Genomic DNA, 18,029 nt, shown 5'->3' on the forward strand with positions numbered 1-18,029 from the left:
AAAGTAATCAAATTTGAATATGATTGTGGGTCTCTTTTTACAATTCTCTAATATTATTTCTACTCTTCTTCTTCCATTGAAAATGATGCACATATGAGAAAACAGAAGATTAAAAAGGCTTCTAGATACAACTGGTGATTGAGATTGTATTACAGTCTGCATAGGCTTGTTAACCTTCTGTATTAAAAAATAATCTAGATAGGATTCTACGTGGTGTGGGCAGTGGTACTGAACCCTACAAGCATACAAAAGGTGGCATCCACCAGACAAAACCCAGTTTTGTTAAAGCTAGGGTGGTTACTTAAGTGCAATTGGTTAAGTCCGGATTTGGCATACCTAGATTCTTGCTCTGACCCCAATACTTTGCTTGCAGCCAAGTCTTTTATCCAATTTCTACTTAAATGTTGTAGTTAAGACTGTCGTCATGAACACGGTTCCTACGGCACTGCTACGGAGGAATACAAATTGAGTCTCCCTTTTTCCCAAACCTTCAACTTGCCCATATTCAGTATTTTGAGCAGCCTTGCTTTGCGCAGCTATAACAGTCTACTTTATCTATTTGTTTCTAAAATAAATATTTGTTTATGATATGCTGTGCACTGTGCTCAGTGCCAGGAATACTACAGGGAATAAACAAGGGAGGCAGTTTCCACCCTCAACGAGCTTACAGTATAGTCAGGGATAAAAAAAGCAGTCCACTGCATTATGGCTTGAAAACTAGTCTGACAGGGAGGTAAATAATAATGCCCTGGATGCACAGAGAAAAGGAATGTTTCCTGGACTTGAGGATAATCAAGGACACTGAGCTCTCGGGGAAGAGCAGGCACAGGTGAAGGGAAGTACCATAAGGAACACTGTGTGCCCTTGAGGGTATAAAAGTTTGGTGAGATTTGGGATAATGGTAGTAAAAAAAAAAAAGTAATGAGAAATGAGCTGGCAAAGTCAGCAGAGGTCAGATCATGCGTAAGGAGTCTGGACTTGACCTTAAGAAGTAGGAAGCCAATGAAGGATTTCAGTAGAGGAATGACATGATCTGATTTTGTATTTTGAAATTTTTCCTTTTGGAGTATGGAAATGGAACCAGTAGCAGGGCAAGAAATACTAGAGGCAAGGAAACCAGTTAGACTGCTATAGTTTCCTGGGTAAGAAATGACTATGGCTGAACTAGGAATGAAACAAAAGGAGAAATATTGTGTTTCTCTAAGTACAAAGGGTGAGTAATGTTGGGAATCAGGCAAAGTAAAAACGATGCCTAGGTTTCTGATTTAGGTAACTGGATACAGTGCCATTCAGTGCACCAATGAACATGTGAGGGTGGTTGCTTAGGATGATAATGTGCTGTTGAGATGTCCAATAGGCAGTTGAAGGTACTACTGTTCTAAAGCTCAGGTCAGAGGTCTAGAGAGGAAATAACAGATTTGATAAGTCCTCCCAACAGGTGGGGAGATAAAGGTCATCCAGAGGAGTGAAGGGGGCTTAGAAGAGAACCTTGATAAACACCAATAATTAAGGGACGGGCACAGGAAGAGGAGCTCACCAAGGTTCAGCAAGAGACAGAGAAAGAAAACCTGAAGATATGAAGCCAGGGCACCATAAAAAGAGCATTTCTAGGAAGAAGTGCTTAACAATGCCCAGTACAGAGGCCCAGTAAGAGGAGGAACTAAGTAGAGGCCACTAGAATTGGTGATAAGGATGACCATACATGACCTTGGCCAGGGGAACCTCAGAGGAATGATGGGGCTGAAGCTAATGTAGCAAAGCAAGCCGAAGAAGAATGGAAGGGAAGGAAGAGCAGACACATTTTAAGAAGTCTGGCTATGGAGGAACAGGCAATAGACGGTACTGAGAGGAATATGGGTTTGAGGGAGGGGGATGCGTATGTGCATGTAGTATTTTTACTGGCCATATTTAGAAAAAAAGGCAGAGAATAGCTTTGATGGCAGAAAGCTGAGGTAATCTTGATCTGTAAAGAATGCAGAAAGGGGCTTCCCTAGTGGTGCAGTGGTTGGGAGTCCGCCTGTCGATGCAAGGGACACGGGTTCGTGCCCCGGTCTGGGAAGATCCCACATGCCACGGAGCGGCTGGGCCCGTGAGCCATGGCCGCTGAGCCTGTGCGTCCGGAGACTGTGCTCCGCAACGGAAGAGGCCACAACAGTGAGAGGCCCACATACCGCAAAAAAAAAGAAAAAAGAAGAATGCAGAAAGACCATCTGCAGAGCACAGGTGTGGGTAGGGCAGCAGAGTCGGCTTAGAAAAGTGAAGTAGCCACTGTGAAGAAAGAATACTGCCTACGGAAAGGAGGAAGGTGCTGGGCAGCACTGAGAGCCAGGATGAGATTGCAGATAAGGAAGTTAATATGACCCACAACTTTCCAACTACATGAAAAATCATCTCCAGTGTGGATAAAGGCTGTGAGTGTGCATCCAGAGATCAGACTTGGCCAGCTGGGTACAACAGGAAAGCCAACTATACGAGGAGCTGAGGATATCGGTAAAGGAGAGTTGGGCTTAACATATGCTAGATAGGTAAAGAAATGCAGCTAGGGGGAGGTGAAAAAGGACTGGGTGATAGGTTCAATGAGGTAGAGGAATAGTGCAGTGGAAGTTAACAGTATGAGTCCAAAAACGCTGCCAGTTCGAAATGAGAAAGCATCAGGAAGAGGTAGGAGGAAAACCAATGGTTATGAGAAGTAAAACGTACTTCCACCCTCCTCGCCACTCACAAAATATACAACCCTCTGGGACCATCCATTTGTCTGTCTTGTCCCCTACTCAGTTGTTATTCTCCTTTGCCCCAGCCACCTATTACTCCCCTTCCTACAACTCTTCCACTCCACTGCCCTCTGGAGTGCTAGCTCTATGGAAAACGGCACTGAACCTTCTCTTCACCTCCTTGTGGAAACCTGACTTTCCTGAAAATGCTGCCTCCCCTGCAGGCCTCTGACTCCTACACCTCAAGTTGGGGATCAGGATCACTTACAAACTACTGTCCTCCATCCTCAAGTACCAACACCAGCAGTCCTTATCCTCCAAGTTTTCCTTTCACTCTAGAAGTTTCACTCAATGTGAAACATTACTGGCACTTAGTTTCTTTCTTTCTTCCCCCTCTCTCCTTCCCCTCTCCACTTTAAGTCCTGCTATCACTATTACTCATTATTATATGAATGCTCATTATTTGTATGGACAGCCACCCCCAAGCTCTCCATGCCTACTCACTAAGAAGCAAAGAGTAGAGAGCCCCAAGAGATACTTAAAACCCCCTGTGGCAGACTCACAGCAACGGGCTCAGCCCTAACCATACTAAAAATAAAGAAGCTAATTGAATTAAACCAAACTGAAAAGGCAAATTGTAAGAAGTCATGGTTGCTATAACCTAACTCTTCTTCCTTGATTACTCAATGCTTTTAAACAACAGAAATTAAGAAAACACAACAAGAACATGACAGAATTAGTTAATTCTTAGTAGCTCTGTGTCCAGCTCTATTTCCACAGTTCTAATTTATAATTCCAATTTGTGGAATGTTCTGTGAAATGTCACAGTCATCAATATTTCCAAATAACGAGTCTTCATTGATTAGGCCCCTCATCCTGACCCTATCACCTACATAGCCTCAATTCAGATCAGGAAATATCATCACTCTGCCTTTTTCTTTTTTAAAGAGGAACGAAATGAAAAATTACTATGCTAACTTTTGCTCATAATTTTATATCTTAAGAAAAGCAGGGGCTTCCACGGTGGTGCACTGGTTAAGAATTTGCCTGCCAATGCAGGGGACACGGGTTCGAGCCCTGGTCCAGGAAGATCCCACATGCCTCGGAGCAACTAAGCCTGTGCACCACAACTACTGAGCCTGTGCTCTAGAGCCCGCGAGCCACAACTACTGAGCCCGCGTGCCACAACTAGTGAAGCCCACGTGCCTAGAGCCTGTGTTTTGCAATAAGAGAAGCCACTGCAATGAGAAGCCTGTGCACCACAATGAAGAGTAGCCCCTGCCCGCGCGCAGCAACGAAGACCCCACACAGCCAAAAAATAAATAATAATAAATAAATATATTTTTTAAAATCTTTAAAAAAAAGCAAGTTAAGCATCACCCAAATTTAAGATTCTTCTAACTTTATTCATCCATTATGTATTCAGAAACTAATAATTTACACATTGCTTTTACATTATCAGATCAATCCAAACCATTTTGGCGGTGCACTTTTGGCCATAAAATTTATAATCCAAATTTGCTGGCATTTAGTATTGTTAAAGAACCTGTATGATGCTCTAAAACTGATCACTTAAAATCAGGGTCTGCTCTTGTAGCCATTATCTTTATTGCTTGGTCTAAAAGTCAGTACAAGATAAAACAGGGGAGGCGGGCAGGGCGGGGGAATGAGGTGGAGTGGGAAGGTACAAACAAATTTCCTGGTGAGTGTTAACAACTCTAGACTAATGGTGTGAGTGTTCTACCACATTTCCTCTCAGAGCCATTAAATAAAATGTGCCACTCAGGTAACAAGTCAGCTGGGATCTACACCAAAATCTGTGGGATCCCATGCTCTGTAAGAGACACCATGGCATTCTCCAACAGCCAGGAATGCATCCCCTCCTCTATTTCAGAGCCAGGACAATTAGTCCTTTTCTCTCAATGTAACCCTCTTCAGCAAGTCACACATTCTTTTGGAAGCTCTAGTGCAGAGCCCAACACTCTTCTGGCCTTTGGGCCATATGCACACTGCACCAGCCCCCCTTGACCTCAAAGGAATCCAATGGCAAAGCAGTGCCTAAAGCATACACAAAAGTGAGTCAAAGATGTTATAAGGTTCTTCAAATACTGTCAGTGGTAGTAATCTACTCCTATTCTAGAACAAGAATAAGCTCTGTAGAAAAAGTGTAAATACCACAATTACCATATATTAAACTGAAAATAAAGCAGAGGATTTATATTTAGTTATTGTGGCATCTGGCCGTCTCTGTGTAGGTCTTTCCCTGTGTAGCTCTTTGGAAAGATAACTGCTTTCACTCTATAAGAAAATTTTAAATTTTTGTCCTCCCACTACAGATCTTTTCAACACATAAATAAATCAGAAAGTAGAAAAGGTAGTAATTAAATTATCATGGCAAACATTTTCTTTTTAAATCATATATCTACTAAGAACTAGTCCTAAGACTATTTGAAGTATATAAAATTATTACATACTGGATGACAGTGGCATGCTAGGTATAAAAAAGATTACTATCTTAAATCACTACTCATTTAGCTTTAAAGCAAACAAATTATTACCGTGTGTTAAATTTTTTCAACAAAAATATTAAAAACTTTAAAAAGTGGGAGAAAAGGAGATCAGAAATCTAAAATCTTACAGTCCACATGTACCAGCTGAACAAGAGGAAACTTGATCTCCTTCACAAGACTTGATACAATGATTTTAAAGTGCTAACAATAGAGGGCTTCCCTGGTGGCACAGTGGTTAAGAATCCGCCTGCCAATGCAGGGGACACAGGTTCGAGCCCTGATCCAGGAAGATCTCACATGCCGCAGAGCAACTAAGCCCATGCACCACAACTACGAAGCCTGCGCTCTAGAGCCTCCAAGCCACCACTACTGAGCCCCCACGCCACAACTACTGAAACCTGCGCACCTAGAGCCCGTGCTCCGCAGCAAGAGAAGCCACCACAATGGGAAGCCCACGCACAGCAACGAAGAGTAGCCCCCACTCACTGCAACTAGAGAAAGCCCGCGCGCAGCAATGCAGACCTAACACAGCCATGAATAAATAAACAAACATATTAAAAAATAATAGTGCTAACAATAGAAACATGGTCATTTTGGTCTGATCATAAAAAGCCCTACTCTAAGAACAGGAAACCCAAGATTTTTTTCTCTTCACTACAACTAAGCTTGTATTATGGACAAATCAAGATTACCAGACCTATTTTAAGGATGGGGAAAATGCTCATAGTCTACCTTCTTAATAAGAAGGCTGATGGAAAAAATGAGATCATTTGTTTAGAATTTTTAATTTCCGGGGGCATAAATACATAAATAAATTTAGTGTAATAATTATAAGCCTTCCACACCAAGAGTACTTCAGACTTCTGCTTCTTTTAGCCTCATCTACATTTATGTTTACAGTGAGCTGTTATTAGCAATAAGCAAAAATCAAGCTATTTTCAGATATACTGGTACAGTTTCCTAAACATGTCCGATGCAAAAGTTATTAAAAACAGATTCCCAGACACCATTTCAGATCTATTTACAAGATTTTCAGGGAGAAATCTAGGAGTCTGAATATTTATAAGCACTCCAGGTAATTTCTATGCTCAGGTAAAGTTTAGGAAATACTGCAGCAAGAGCAACTCATTCCAGGGCAGGAGAATAAATTAGAAATCCACTGACTGGGTCCATAAATCACTTCCTTAGCCTACTTCAGCATAAATGTATTAACATAATGCCAGTTAGCATTCCTGAGGGCCTGCTGTGTACTTCATCCTATATGAATCACATTATATGTTATTCCACATAACAGTATAATAACCTCTTGGGGTGAATACTAGTTTTATCCAAGTTTTGTAGATAGGGAAAACTGAGGCTTTACATAATTTACCTGAAGTCACACAGTATGCAAGTGGCTCTGCTGGTTCAAAATCAGGCTGTTTGCTGGCAGCAGGCTGCCACCCACTATACTGTCCACTTCTAGCATCAAGTGAGAAGGAGTAAACATATGGCAAGAGCTGAAATGGAAAGGTCAGAAAGTTTTCTGGGTCAGAAAGTTTTCTTGACCAATGGCTTTCCTAATTTCAACTCTTTTTCCTTGGTTGAAACTAAAACTAAACAGTAAAAACTATTTTGCATACAAGAACATCATCTAATTGCTTAGAAAAAGAGATAAGCTACTCTATCCCTAATGATTGCTTATGTGATTCTAAATGGAGTGGGACTGTAGACCTGGTCTGAGATGCTGCTATCAGTTAGCCACTGCTGCTATTAATTAATTAGTTCAGTGACTGGGTTTTTATTTTATTGGGAGGGAGAGAAGGAAAACTCAGATTAACCATTACAACATTTATCTTAAACTCCAAACTCAAGAATGACCATCTAATTGATACTAATACTCCCAAGTATCAAAACTATAAACTGGCAATTGAGAATAAATTCTATGAACATTTTGTTATGATATAGTAAGTATATTCAAATTCACAAGATGGGTTCCCACTATGATAATTACATCAAGACTACAGTGTATTATTAAGTTTTATTTATTACTCACAGACCTGCATGTTAGATATTAAAAAAACCCAAAACTTTGAATGAGACAATAAATGGCTTCATAAGAAAATATCATGGGGATCTCTTGAACAGTGATGTCCATGTCCTACAATATACAAAGATCTACACATGATTTGTAATATATAGAGAAAGCACACACATGTGCTTTCTCTACACATGTACCAAGAGACATGTACAGGAAATGTCAATGGCAGCATCATTTGGAATAGTACCCTAACTGTCCAAGAAGACAATGGGTAAGTCTATTATGATATAGTCATACACTGGAATACTAAATAGCAGTGAAAAGTAAATGAACTATAGCAACACATCAACAAGAATAAACTTCACAACATGTTGAACTAAAAAAGCAAGTTGCAAATGATTGCCTTCTATGTAATACTAATTAGTATTAAAACATGCTTGTTTACAGATACAAAACAAATGCAGCAGAAGTATGGAGGAATACACAGGAATGCCAGACATTAAATACCAAATTCAGGGGAGCTTTGGAGTAGAGAGGGGCTGTTTCCCTCCTCAAATATTTTTGCCATGTTTTATTTCTTAGAGCTAAGCACCAAAGGCTAGTGGTATTTTTAAATAATCAAGCTAACAATTACTTGAACCTGAAAATGTGATGCTCCCCCCCCCACCCAATGCTAGTGACTTTAATGATACTGTAAGACCCCAAGCCTTGCACTTTTAGGTTAACTCATATTAAACTGCTAAATTTGTTGTAGATGAGAAAGTCAAATATTAACAATTCCATATAGTTCAAACTAATATTAAAATTCTCTGTATGAAAAGCAAAATAACAAAAAGTAATTGTTCATATTTTTCCTAAGAATTTACTATAAAGTGGTCTACATTTCATGGCAAGACTAAGGAAACAGGGTAGTAAAATTGAAGTAGAACGGATCACTTAACTGTCAATGGATGAAAATTAAGATAAACTACTCCCCTTTGATATAAAGTATTACTACTTGATTCTTTTCAAAGTACTTATACACATTAATAAATACTTAAAAGATCCTTGTTGGGCAAATCAAGCATTTATACATATAAAAACTGAAGTCCAGAGGAGAATCACCTTGTCCAAGGTTAAATAGGCAGTTAGCAGTCACAACACAGTTAAAACTAAATCCAGGTCCTGTTCCAAAATTAGTCACAATAAATTAATCAGAAGCTCAACAAATAAGAGAAACTTTTTTATTCAGTTTCAATCAAAGATTATGAAATGAACAATTAATGACAATGATCTGTGGAGTTCTGTCTCCTCTTTTAAACAATTTAAATATAAAAAGTTCTAAATTATAACCCACTGTTACTTTTGTAATAAAAACTCATTTCCCATAAAAATAATGTTTTAGGTAGTTATTAAGCCAACGCAATTTATAATTTAACTAGAAAACTATAATCCTTCTATGGCACTAAAGAAAATACACACTACATAAGCAGTCTGTCTCTCAATCCCTTCTACCTCTTTTCTTAAACTTTTCTAAAAGCACTAGTACTTTTAGAAAAAGGTTTAAATTAGAAAGAACGTTGGAAGAAAGAGTTTTGAGGAACATAATGAAGGAGACTTGGAGGCACTGTGCAAGGTTTTCAAAGGTAACAGCAATAGGTTTCTCAGAGAATAAAATATCACTCTTAAGAATCATCCCAGAACCAAGATAAACAACGTAAGACAGGTAGAGAGATTTTCCTGAGATAACAGAGACAGCAACGGAAAGGAGTTGGAAAAGACAAAATGAGAACAACTGTAAAGGAATTAACAGGGACACTGCACACTGAGGCAGAAGAAACAGTGCAGCACTGCACTGCAACAGCCCCACAGGGCAAATTGTAACAGCTCCCTCCCCAAACTGTAAGGTCCATAAGTGAGTGAAACCACTAAGAAGGGGGGATGGGATTGCGGGTGGGGGTGGGAGGTAGTATCAGGTCATCTGGGTAATTTTTACATGTTAGGCATTTTTAACTCAAGAAGTACATATACTGAAATCTACCGATGCCTACAATTACTGTCTTAGATATTCTCATTTTTGCTTTCTTGTGATTAGGAAAGACGAATGACATGCTACCCAAATCTTTTCTGTTATAAAGGGCACCCTGGAAGCCACAATCATCTAATGCCAGATGTCTCTTAGTTGGCCTGCTCTCCTCAGCAAGGAAAATAGCTGCCAGGACACATGCATACTATACCATCAGAGAAAGGGGGGAGCGGGGGAGGGAGACCAACCTGCCTCTGCATTCAGCTCCTCTAGAAGCCCGCTGGTCCTCCAGGTAGCTCCTGTGTCCTGGCCTCCTACAGAATTACTGTGCTCTTGAACTACTGCAGCCGCCAATAAATTGTCCACATTTACCACTTCTGGCTCAGAGCTGGTGTCAGACATATCATAATGAGCTACAACTGGAGGTCCATCTAGGGAGGAAAGAAAATGTATACTTGTATCTAACTTGTGGGGTGAAAAATACTTCTGCAACTAAGAGCCCCCTAAATGCCAGTTGTCTTTATCTTATGATTCTACATGGTCAGAAAAGCTGCACTTTATACAATCTAATATTTTGTACAGGATATGAAAGTGAAAGAGATAACCCGAGCTTACAAAGATGAGGGACACATTTGGCAAGGAGGAAAAAGGGTGTTATTATGAAGAACAAAGACAAGAATATACTGAACAAAAGTTACACTGAATTCCTGTCATTCTCCTAAAGAGCAAAAGATTAAGAAAAAGGGGAAGACTCTACAGTGAAAGTGAAACTGATTTTTTAAAGAAAAACACTGAGGCAAACTATTAATTTAAGCTCAATTTATATTTTAAGAGAATGAATCTAGTTTCTTCCTCTTAGTAGCTAATACTAGAAGTCCCTAATAGATTCAGAGAAGAAAATCAAATATATATTTTTCTACTTTAAGAGCTCTACTTGACTGACATCTATTTCCAGTAAAGCTCTTTTATAATAGTAGGGATGTTATGCATCTTACAATATGCTACAAAAAGACAATGCTCATGAAATCCATCTTCAGGATTTTGCTTTGGATGTCTTATGAGGGATATTTCTATTTTATTTTCCCTGAGAAAAACAACCAGCTCATACTCCAAGGAAATGATACACAACCTTATGGGTTATTTGAGAGGAAGATGTTAAAATTCTTAGAAAAAAGAGATCCCTTCTACCTCCAAATCACCCTAACTAGCTGAAAATGGCAGCTGAGCTCTGAAGTAATTATACTGCAGTGATTCATGCTAAAATAATTCAATATTCATGCTTGTAAAATAGATACATGCTTTAAAATGCTACCCTTTTCTAATATAAAAGCAGAAAGCAAAAATAAAGTTTTCAGTCAACTATGAAACAACATCCCTTACTACTACTGCCATTTTAAAGTAAAATGCTTTTCCTCCCCCAAGAGCTATTTATGAAGTGCAAGCAAATCACTTATTTCCATAAAGATTTCTTAATATAATCCAACAAATTAACATTAAACAGACCTATTTTATGAAACTCTTGACTATGAAGGAATACATATGCCAACGAATCATTAAAATAGAACACAATGAAGGATTACTGTTTTAATACAAACATCCATTGTGTAAACTGTCACTAAACAAAACATGGAACACACTTGGGGTACTTATCCCTTAAGACTAAGTTCCCAAGCCATAGGTTTATGTAGCAACATTTTTAAAATAAAAAATGACCAAACATAAAAGCAAATGAGTTGTTAAGTGCCACCGTATAAGGAACAGACATGTCACAATATGAAATTCTGACGATCATGACAATTTCAGTTGACTACTTAAGAATAATTTCCAATTCCCAAAAGGGTAAATCATGTTCATAAAATTCAAGAGTGTGGCCTCAGTATCAGTTAGTAATGGATTTTAGATCAAATAGCAAAAACCTGGTTCATGTCTGAGGTTTTTCTTTTCTAAAAAAGAAAAGAAAGCTGTAACATTTATGGAGTTCTCGTCAGACTTCAAAATGATTATTATGGAATAATAAGATACTGTGTGATGTCCAAATAGTTGGTTGCAGAAAATATGAGGGTCAAGTACAATATTGACTATTTGACCAAATGTTCTATTTTTAAAAGGGCTTTATTAAGTGTTTTGTGTTTGAAAAAAAAAATAGTGATTTATTTTAAAATTTATATCACAAATACCATTCACAACCTCTTGCCCTCACATTCCCCCCACCACAACCAAATTGAGGCAACAGGTCAACAGTCAAGTCAAAATTGTACCACTCCTACATGTGAAATCATGCAAAAAGTATAAGTGTATATGTACATGCAGAGTAACATCACCTACCCATGGAAATAACTTGTCTGAAAGTCTTCATCAGTAGGATATACAAGCATAAACTTGTTATCTGGCTTCATTCTTGTATCTTCCATATTTCCAAACAGCACACCTTATAGCTTAGCTTAAATTTAGTATTCATCATAAACAAAGACAGTAATATTTTCACATTTTAATTATACTTAAAAATTAAAATAAATTATCACTGTCAATTTTTATATCTAGTATATTCAAACAATGACAAGTCAGTACTATATCAACTTTAATAAAGTAAAGGAAAGGTTGCCTTTCCAACTTTGCCTTCCAACAAGAAACCACAATTAAGGATCTTGTGTTCCAAAGTCATCTTATACTTATTAGCAAACCAAAATTAAATAAGATGTGTTCAAAGCACTTAGCCTCAGGGCTTGGACTTTGAACCGCTAAGTGTGAATATTAGCTAACTGATGGGGACAATCTGTGATATTCTTTAAAAACACGATTCTTGCTACACAGCAGAATTAAGAGACAGGTAAGATCCTTTTAAAATAAGTATCTCTTGAAGGAAAAAATAAAATCAAACCACTGAGGAGGAGCTAGAAAAACTCAGCATATTAATAACAGAAGCAGCTAGCTACGCTTCCAGTTTGACTCCACCAATTCATTACAGGATGGAATAAACATGAAGCTACTGTCCTTCCTCTCGCTGATTGTTAAAACAACTGCACCGCTACTAAGATTATTTTGACTTTCAAAAACATCAAAATAGTCACTTCAAGTAAAATTACACATGGAAACATTTCCAATTTAAAATGTAGTCACTAAGCAGTCCATGTTTACAACATAAAAGGTTATCCAAACCGTACATTCTCCCATTTGGTATCTGTCAATCTTACAACATCAATTTATAATGATGAACTTAACTAGTTTTTCTATAGTCATTAAGAGCATCTCTCTATAAAGGTAAATTTAACACAATTATTTAATAACTACTTGGTCTGTAGTTAATCCAAGTGCTGTTTCTTCTCCTGATTGAAATATCTTGAAATTTTTGCTGCTCATTACAAGGGAAGAAAAATAAAAGGTCAAGCAATCCACCGACTATGTTTTATTTCAGAACATCAACTTGTCTATATTATGCTAGATAGGTTTGTGTCCTCTCTCTGACTTCCTAGTCTATAAACAGGTTCTAACTTTTCAAATACCAAAATACAGATGTATCTGTTCATCACACATTCCTGATACAGTGAAGTTTACCCCTGTGTGACTTTAAACCTTCTGTATTATTATCGACAAATGTTTAATTTTATGAATTAGTTTCCTTTTATTCAAATATGTTCTCTTCTAAATCTCATGGAAAAAATTTGAATCACAGAAACAAAAAACCAAAGCAAACCAAAGCCTAACATCCTCTACTACGTTTATCTCTGACAAATCCCTCTTTTCAAAGTTAACAACAAAAAGCACAGAATTTTAGAACTACAGAATACATAATTTACCAGGCTCATTTTACAGATGAGAAATTTGAGTCCTCCGTAGGTGAAACCAGAATAGTTTACAGTTGTTATCAGTGATGAGGGAATGGGAAATATACAGAATGAGACTGGGAGCAGCATAGGAAGTACACAGATTTTTGGCAGCAAATACGTAGGTTAAAGTCCTGCCTACTTAACTGTATGACTGTTTGTTCACAGGGTTATGGTTAAGGTTAAAGACATAACACAGAACACAATAGTTCAAACACTGGTCCAATGCCCCACCTTTCCATTATAATTAGCACCTACCCTACTTCATTATTTGCTTGCTTATCTTTGTATGTAAACTCTGCTGTACAAAGCCTGCAAGCAAGAAGCTTTGAGAAATCATCACTGACTGGGCTGGTGCCTTCTACTGGTCATAGATTAACCCACTTGTTAAGTAAATGCTTTGCTGGGATTAATGAGGTCATCACACATGTGGCTTTCGTATTTTTATTTTTGTTTGAAGTGAAATGCCAGCTTGGATGTATTCATATGAAAGTGTTTCAAAGCCAAATAGAGATCATTTGGGATTATTTCATATTTGGCATCATTCTTGCCTACAGAGAGAGCCCTTGCACTAACACAAGTTTTGTCAGTCTCCCAGTATGAAATCTAATCAAATCTAGGAAACAGAATTCCTCTTGTATCCCAGAGACATCTGGAAACACCACTCCTCCTTCTCTCTCTATTGCTAAGTCTTAGGCCCAAGAAAAGGTGGGGCAAATGGACAAATACAGTGTTTGCTCATTCAATTCCCATTTCAATGGCTATAGTAATATACAATAAAACCCAGAATAAATCCCTTCTCTCCTCTTTACTACAGCCAATCTCCCCAAACCCCTCACTAGGAGAGAAAAAAAATCCACCTTGCTGCAAAGGACCCCACAGAGGTTCTGTTGCCCCAGTCATTAAAGGGCCTAATAAACCCAGTGCCATTATCTACAACATCTAGAGAGAGTGGGAGGGGGTGGAAATCACACTCAGCCTCAATCCAGATAGTGAGATTCAAAAAGTTACATCTAAAAGAAGAGTTCTTAGAAATTACCTAGGCGAGGAGTCTAAGAAGGAGGAGCATGTGTGTGGTGACTAAGTAAGGAAAAGAAGTGTAGGGGGAATAAGGTGTGGGCCTGAGGGACTGAGAAAAAGGGAAAACCTCAAGAGTTGCAGAAGGGAATTTGCATTTTGGTAGAACCTATCCAATAAGAAAACAGCTTTTTCATTACACATCTAAATATTTACCAAGATGAAAACTGATTATTTTGCAAATGAGAAAAAATACTTGAGAATACATATGCTGTATTTTATTACTATCAGTATATATACACACATGGAGCGAGAACAATTAGAATAAAAAGAAAACAGTCATTTTCAAAGCATCTCTTGGAAAAGATAACTACATCAACCAGAAAAGACAAAAAATCTATATAGAAAAGGGCCATCTCTAGAAAAACAACTTTAAGTACCAAAACTGTGTATCTTTTCTTTATAACAGTAGCATAAAGCTCTTTTAGAAAAAAGAAAAATAAGAAGATAGTGCTAAATGAAAATGAAATGCAGCAATATGCACTGAAATTTTATGTTTTAAGAGTTAAAAAAACATTTTAAAAATAAAATTGAGTCAATAACTATTTTGTACTTTTCGCATTATACTCATCTCAATTATGAAAAATTTAGATGTTATAGTTTCCAAGGGAGGAATAAAGTTTTAAGGATTACATCTGTTCTTACATCATACTGACAAAAAAACAGGTCATTTTGCCCACCCAGAAAAGTTACCTACGATACTGATGAAGAGTTAACTTTGAAAGTATCAAAGAGGAAGTAAAAGGAAATATTCAAGATTAAATACAGAAAACAGGGCACTTGAAGAGGTCACCGTCTTTCAATTTATCTTTGTATCTCAGGGACAAATCCACAACCTACTGCTTTGAGGATTCAGATCTATAGAGAACAAAACTAAAATATCTGCACTACATACACGAAGGAAGAAGATGAAAATCAGATATGACTTTAGCTACATCCTCATGTCTATGTACCCTGCAAAAGACACATCCATTCCGGCTTTTTGATTATTCCTCAATGTAGTCTAAATTTTGATATTTTCTAAATATTCCTAAATTTTTAATAGGATAACTTAGAAGGACATATAAAAGAGAAGAATCTCCACCTTTTATGTTAACACTGGTATTTTGTTATTTTCTTTTTTGATATACCAACTACAAAAAAACCTGAAAATTATCCGAAAAACATCATGTAAAATCTATTATTAGTGATACCTAATTCCATTATGGAAAAGCAGGTTTCCTGACTCAGGAACACCTAATGTGAATTAACTGGTAGGGAATCACTATAACTAATGCAATATGATCCTAAAGAGAGTAACAAGAAACATTTCTTTTTTAAAATTTTTATTTATCTAGGTTAGTTGATACACTTCAAATGCAGAGTTAGGTAAAAGATATAAAGAAAATGCAATAAAAATTAAAATCACAGTAATTTGATAACATTCTTCCCAAATCTTAAAGTTATAATATGAATACCTTCATTACCAAAGAATACATTTCCTCGTGGATTACTATTCCTTCATTTCTTAGGATGTCTTCTATTTTAAGATGTAGTAATTTAAGATACTATGAAAAGATCTACTCATTACTAGTAAACTAACAGTTTGGTTTCAATCCCCACTAACTTTCCTAAACGTCAGAGAAATTAAAAACAGAAATCAAGAAAAAAATGAAAAGTATAGAACTCGGAAGTTATTCACGTTGATTACAATTAATGTACTCATACAACTGTTCTAGACAAATTAAAAAGACAAGTTTCTTATCTGTACAGTGATTAAGGGCACATACACCATTTTTAGAGAAGATTTTGAGAATTATTCTTTGAGAACAATTTTTATTAGAACAAATTTAATAATAAATTAATAAATTTTCAGTTTAATAAATTTGCTGAAATTGTTTTGATACTGTATTTTCTGACATGTGGAACTCCACAAAATCTTTTTCATTGTGCCCTCACTGTACCATTTAAATAATACCAACAGAAGAGAGGAAATCAATACAAGTTAAACAAAATATAACAGGTAATTATTTTTAAAAGTCACCTTCTGTAAAATAACTTGCCTATAATATGTTACTCTAAACAAATGATGATACATAGCATGAAGTCTATTCACCATCTTTCCTATAATTTTCATATAACTGTACCATCAGGCAAATTTAGCTGTATATTAAAAATGAAAATTATCAGTAATATCAATCTGGGTGTTTTGTTTTGCTCAACAAAAGAAATCACTATAGCATTTCTTTCATTAACAGCAGATTTAATACATTTAAAATGACTTCATTTCTAATATTCTGACTTGCATACAAATTTTAAGTAATAAATCTAATTAAACTGAGCTATACCTTGACCCAGAGACTAGAGTCTCTGCTGTTAAATATACCTAACACTAAGGAATGACAAAAGCAATGATGCAAAATAAACTAGTTCATGTATATTCTTTTACTCAGTCGGCTAATGAAACAAACAAGTGGTCCAAACCTTTACTTGATAATCTAAGAAATAAATTTTTCCCTTTAACTAATCACCCTAACTAGTATGTGGGCAACTTTTTTTCAACACACATTTAGGAAGCAATAAATGGATACATTAATGACCTGAATCCATTAAAATCCCTGTAGACTATTGCATAGTTATGTCTCCAGCAACCTGCCAACTATAACATTAATAAAAATACAGAATTAATTATTTCAAAATTCTGAAGGTGGGTACACATACACGAGCACGTGCACAAACATACCCCCTTGAGACTAGGCTTATTCCTTTGACTTGGTAACAAAAAACAGGCTTTCTCTTGGAGCCCCAAAATGACAGAACCTTTATTCTAAATTAAAAAAAAAAAACACACTTCATGCAAAATATTGTTTTAAGATTTTAATTTTACTGAACTGTGTTCTAAATTAAAATTTTATTTGAGCTCTTATTACACTCAAGTTTTAATAAGCACACAAAGTACACATCAATATAATTAAAAGTTATCATCTAATGAGTGGCTCGCATAACCTGATAATTCTAACCTGCTGATTAAATTCTCTTAAAATGATTAGAAATCTAATGTCCTAGAACACTGAACTAGTATAAACTAGGTAGAAAACAGTCTATAGACAGATTATTAGAAAACATTTATCTTCACTGCCCCCCCTTTTAAATACCAGCAACTAAATTCCATAAGTACCCATTAGAGATGACATAATCCAGATACGGGATTATATTCTTAAATAAAAAGCATTTGGACCATGTCTAGATTAATGCTATAACTTGAAAGAAGTTTCTGTCCAGCATTAGCCCTTTATACACTACAAAAAGTCCAAACAGGATATATTTCTTAACCTTCTTAAAATTCTAGGAAAATTAAGGGAATTAAAGGGAAGTTAAGGGAAGACCACTAGGCACTTCTAAAACAATACCTACATAAAAATGCCACCACATAATCCAAAAATAATTCCCACTTCTTTGTATTAGTACATATAAGTACTATAATCTTAGGAATATAGACTTTGCCTCAGTGAAAGAGAATTCAACAATCCACAACAGCAGTCAAGTTTTTTTAAAACTACTTCAAATACTTAATACTTCTTTGTCCATAATACAAAAACAAATTTTTCTGAAAGAAGAATTTTTAAATTGTGCAACCTGGAAAAGGTATAATCACTTTAAAGCACAACTCATATTAAAAAAAACTACTGTTTTTCAAAACAATACTCTTTAAGACAGCAACACATTTTCAAGGCACTGTGAGAAACTGAAAATCAGGGGGAAATCTGTATATATGTTTCTGCTATAAAATTATTCTTAAGGTTAAACTCTCAAAACCACAAAATGTCAATTTTTACTTCGGAATAAATTTTAATATTTTGGCATATATTCTATGAATTAAATCAATATATTCTGGTGTTCCTTTTC

The 18,029-nt window shown here is 36.4% G+C and overlaps 1 protein-coding gene across 5 annotated transcripts in view; it reads right to left on the minus strand.

Annotated features, from left to right (window-relative positions):
• Positions 1 to 18,029, minus strand: part of ARK2N (arkadia (RNF111) N-terminal like PKA signaling regulator 2N) — a 75,810-nt gene that overhangs the window by 18,974 nt on the left and 38,807 nt on the right. For 4 of the 5 annotated variants that reach the window (XM_067699203.1, XM_067699202.1, XM_067699205.1 and 1 more), the window contains one exon: positions 9,495 to 9,677. The exons of the other annotated variant lie outside the window; for it this stretch is intronic. In XM_067699203.1, coding sequence (XP_067555304.1) covers positions 9,495 to 9,677 — 183 coding nt within the window. The remainder of the gene's footprint in view (positions 1 to 9,494; positions 9,678 to 18,029) is intronic. 5 annotated transcript variants of the gene reach the window in all.

This window comes from Pseudorca crassidens, chromosome 12 (assembly GCF_039906515.1).
Source record: "Pseudorca crassidens isolate mPseCra1 chromosome 12, mPseCra1.hap1, whole genome shotgun sequence".
Taxonomy (NCBI): domain Eukaryota; kingdom Metazoa; phylum Chordata; class Mammalia; order Artiodactyla; family Delphinidae; genus Pseudorca; species Pseudorca crassidens.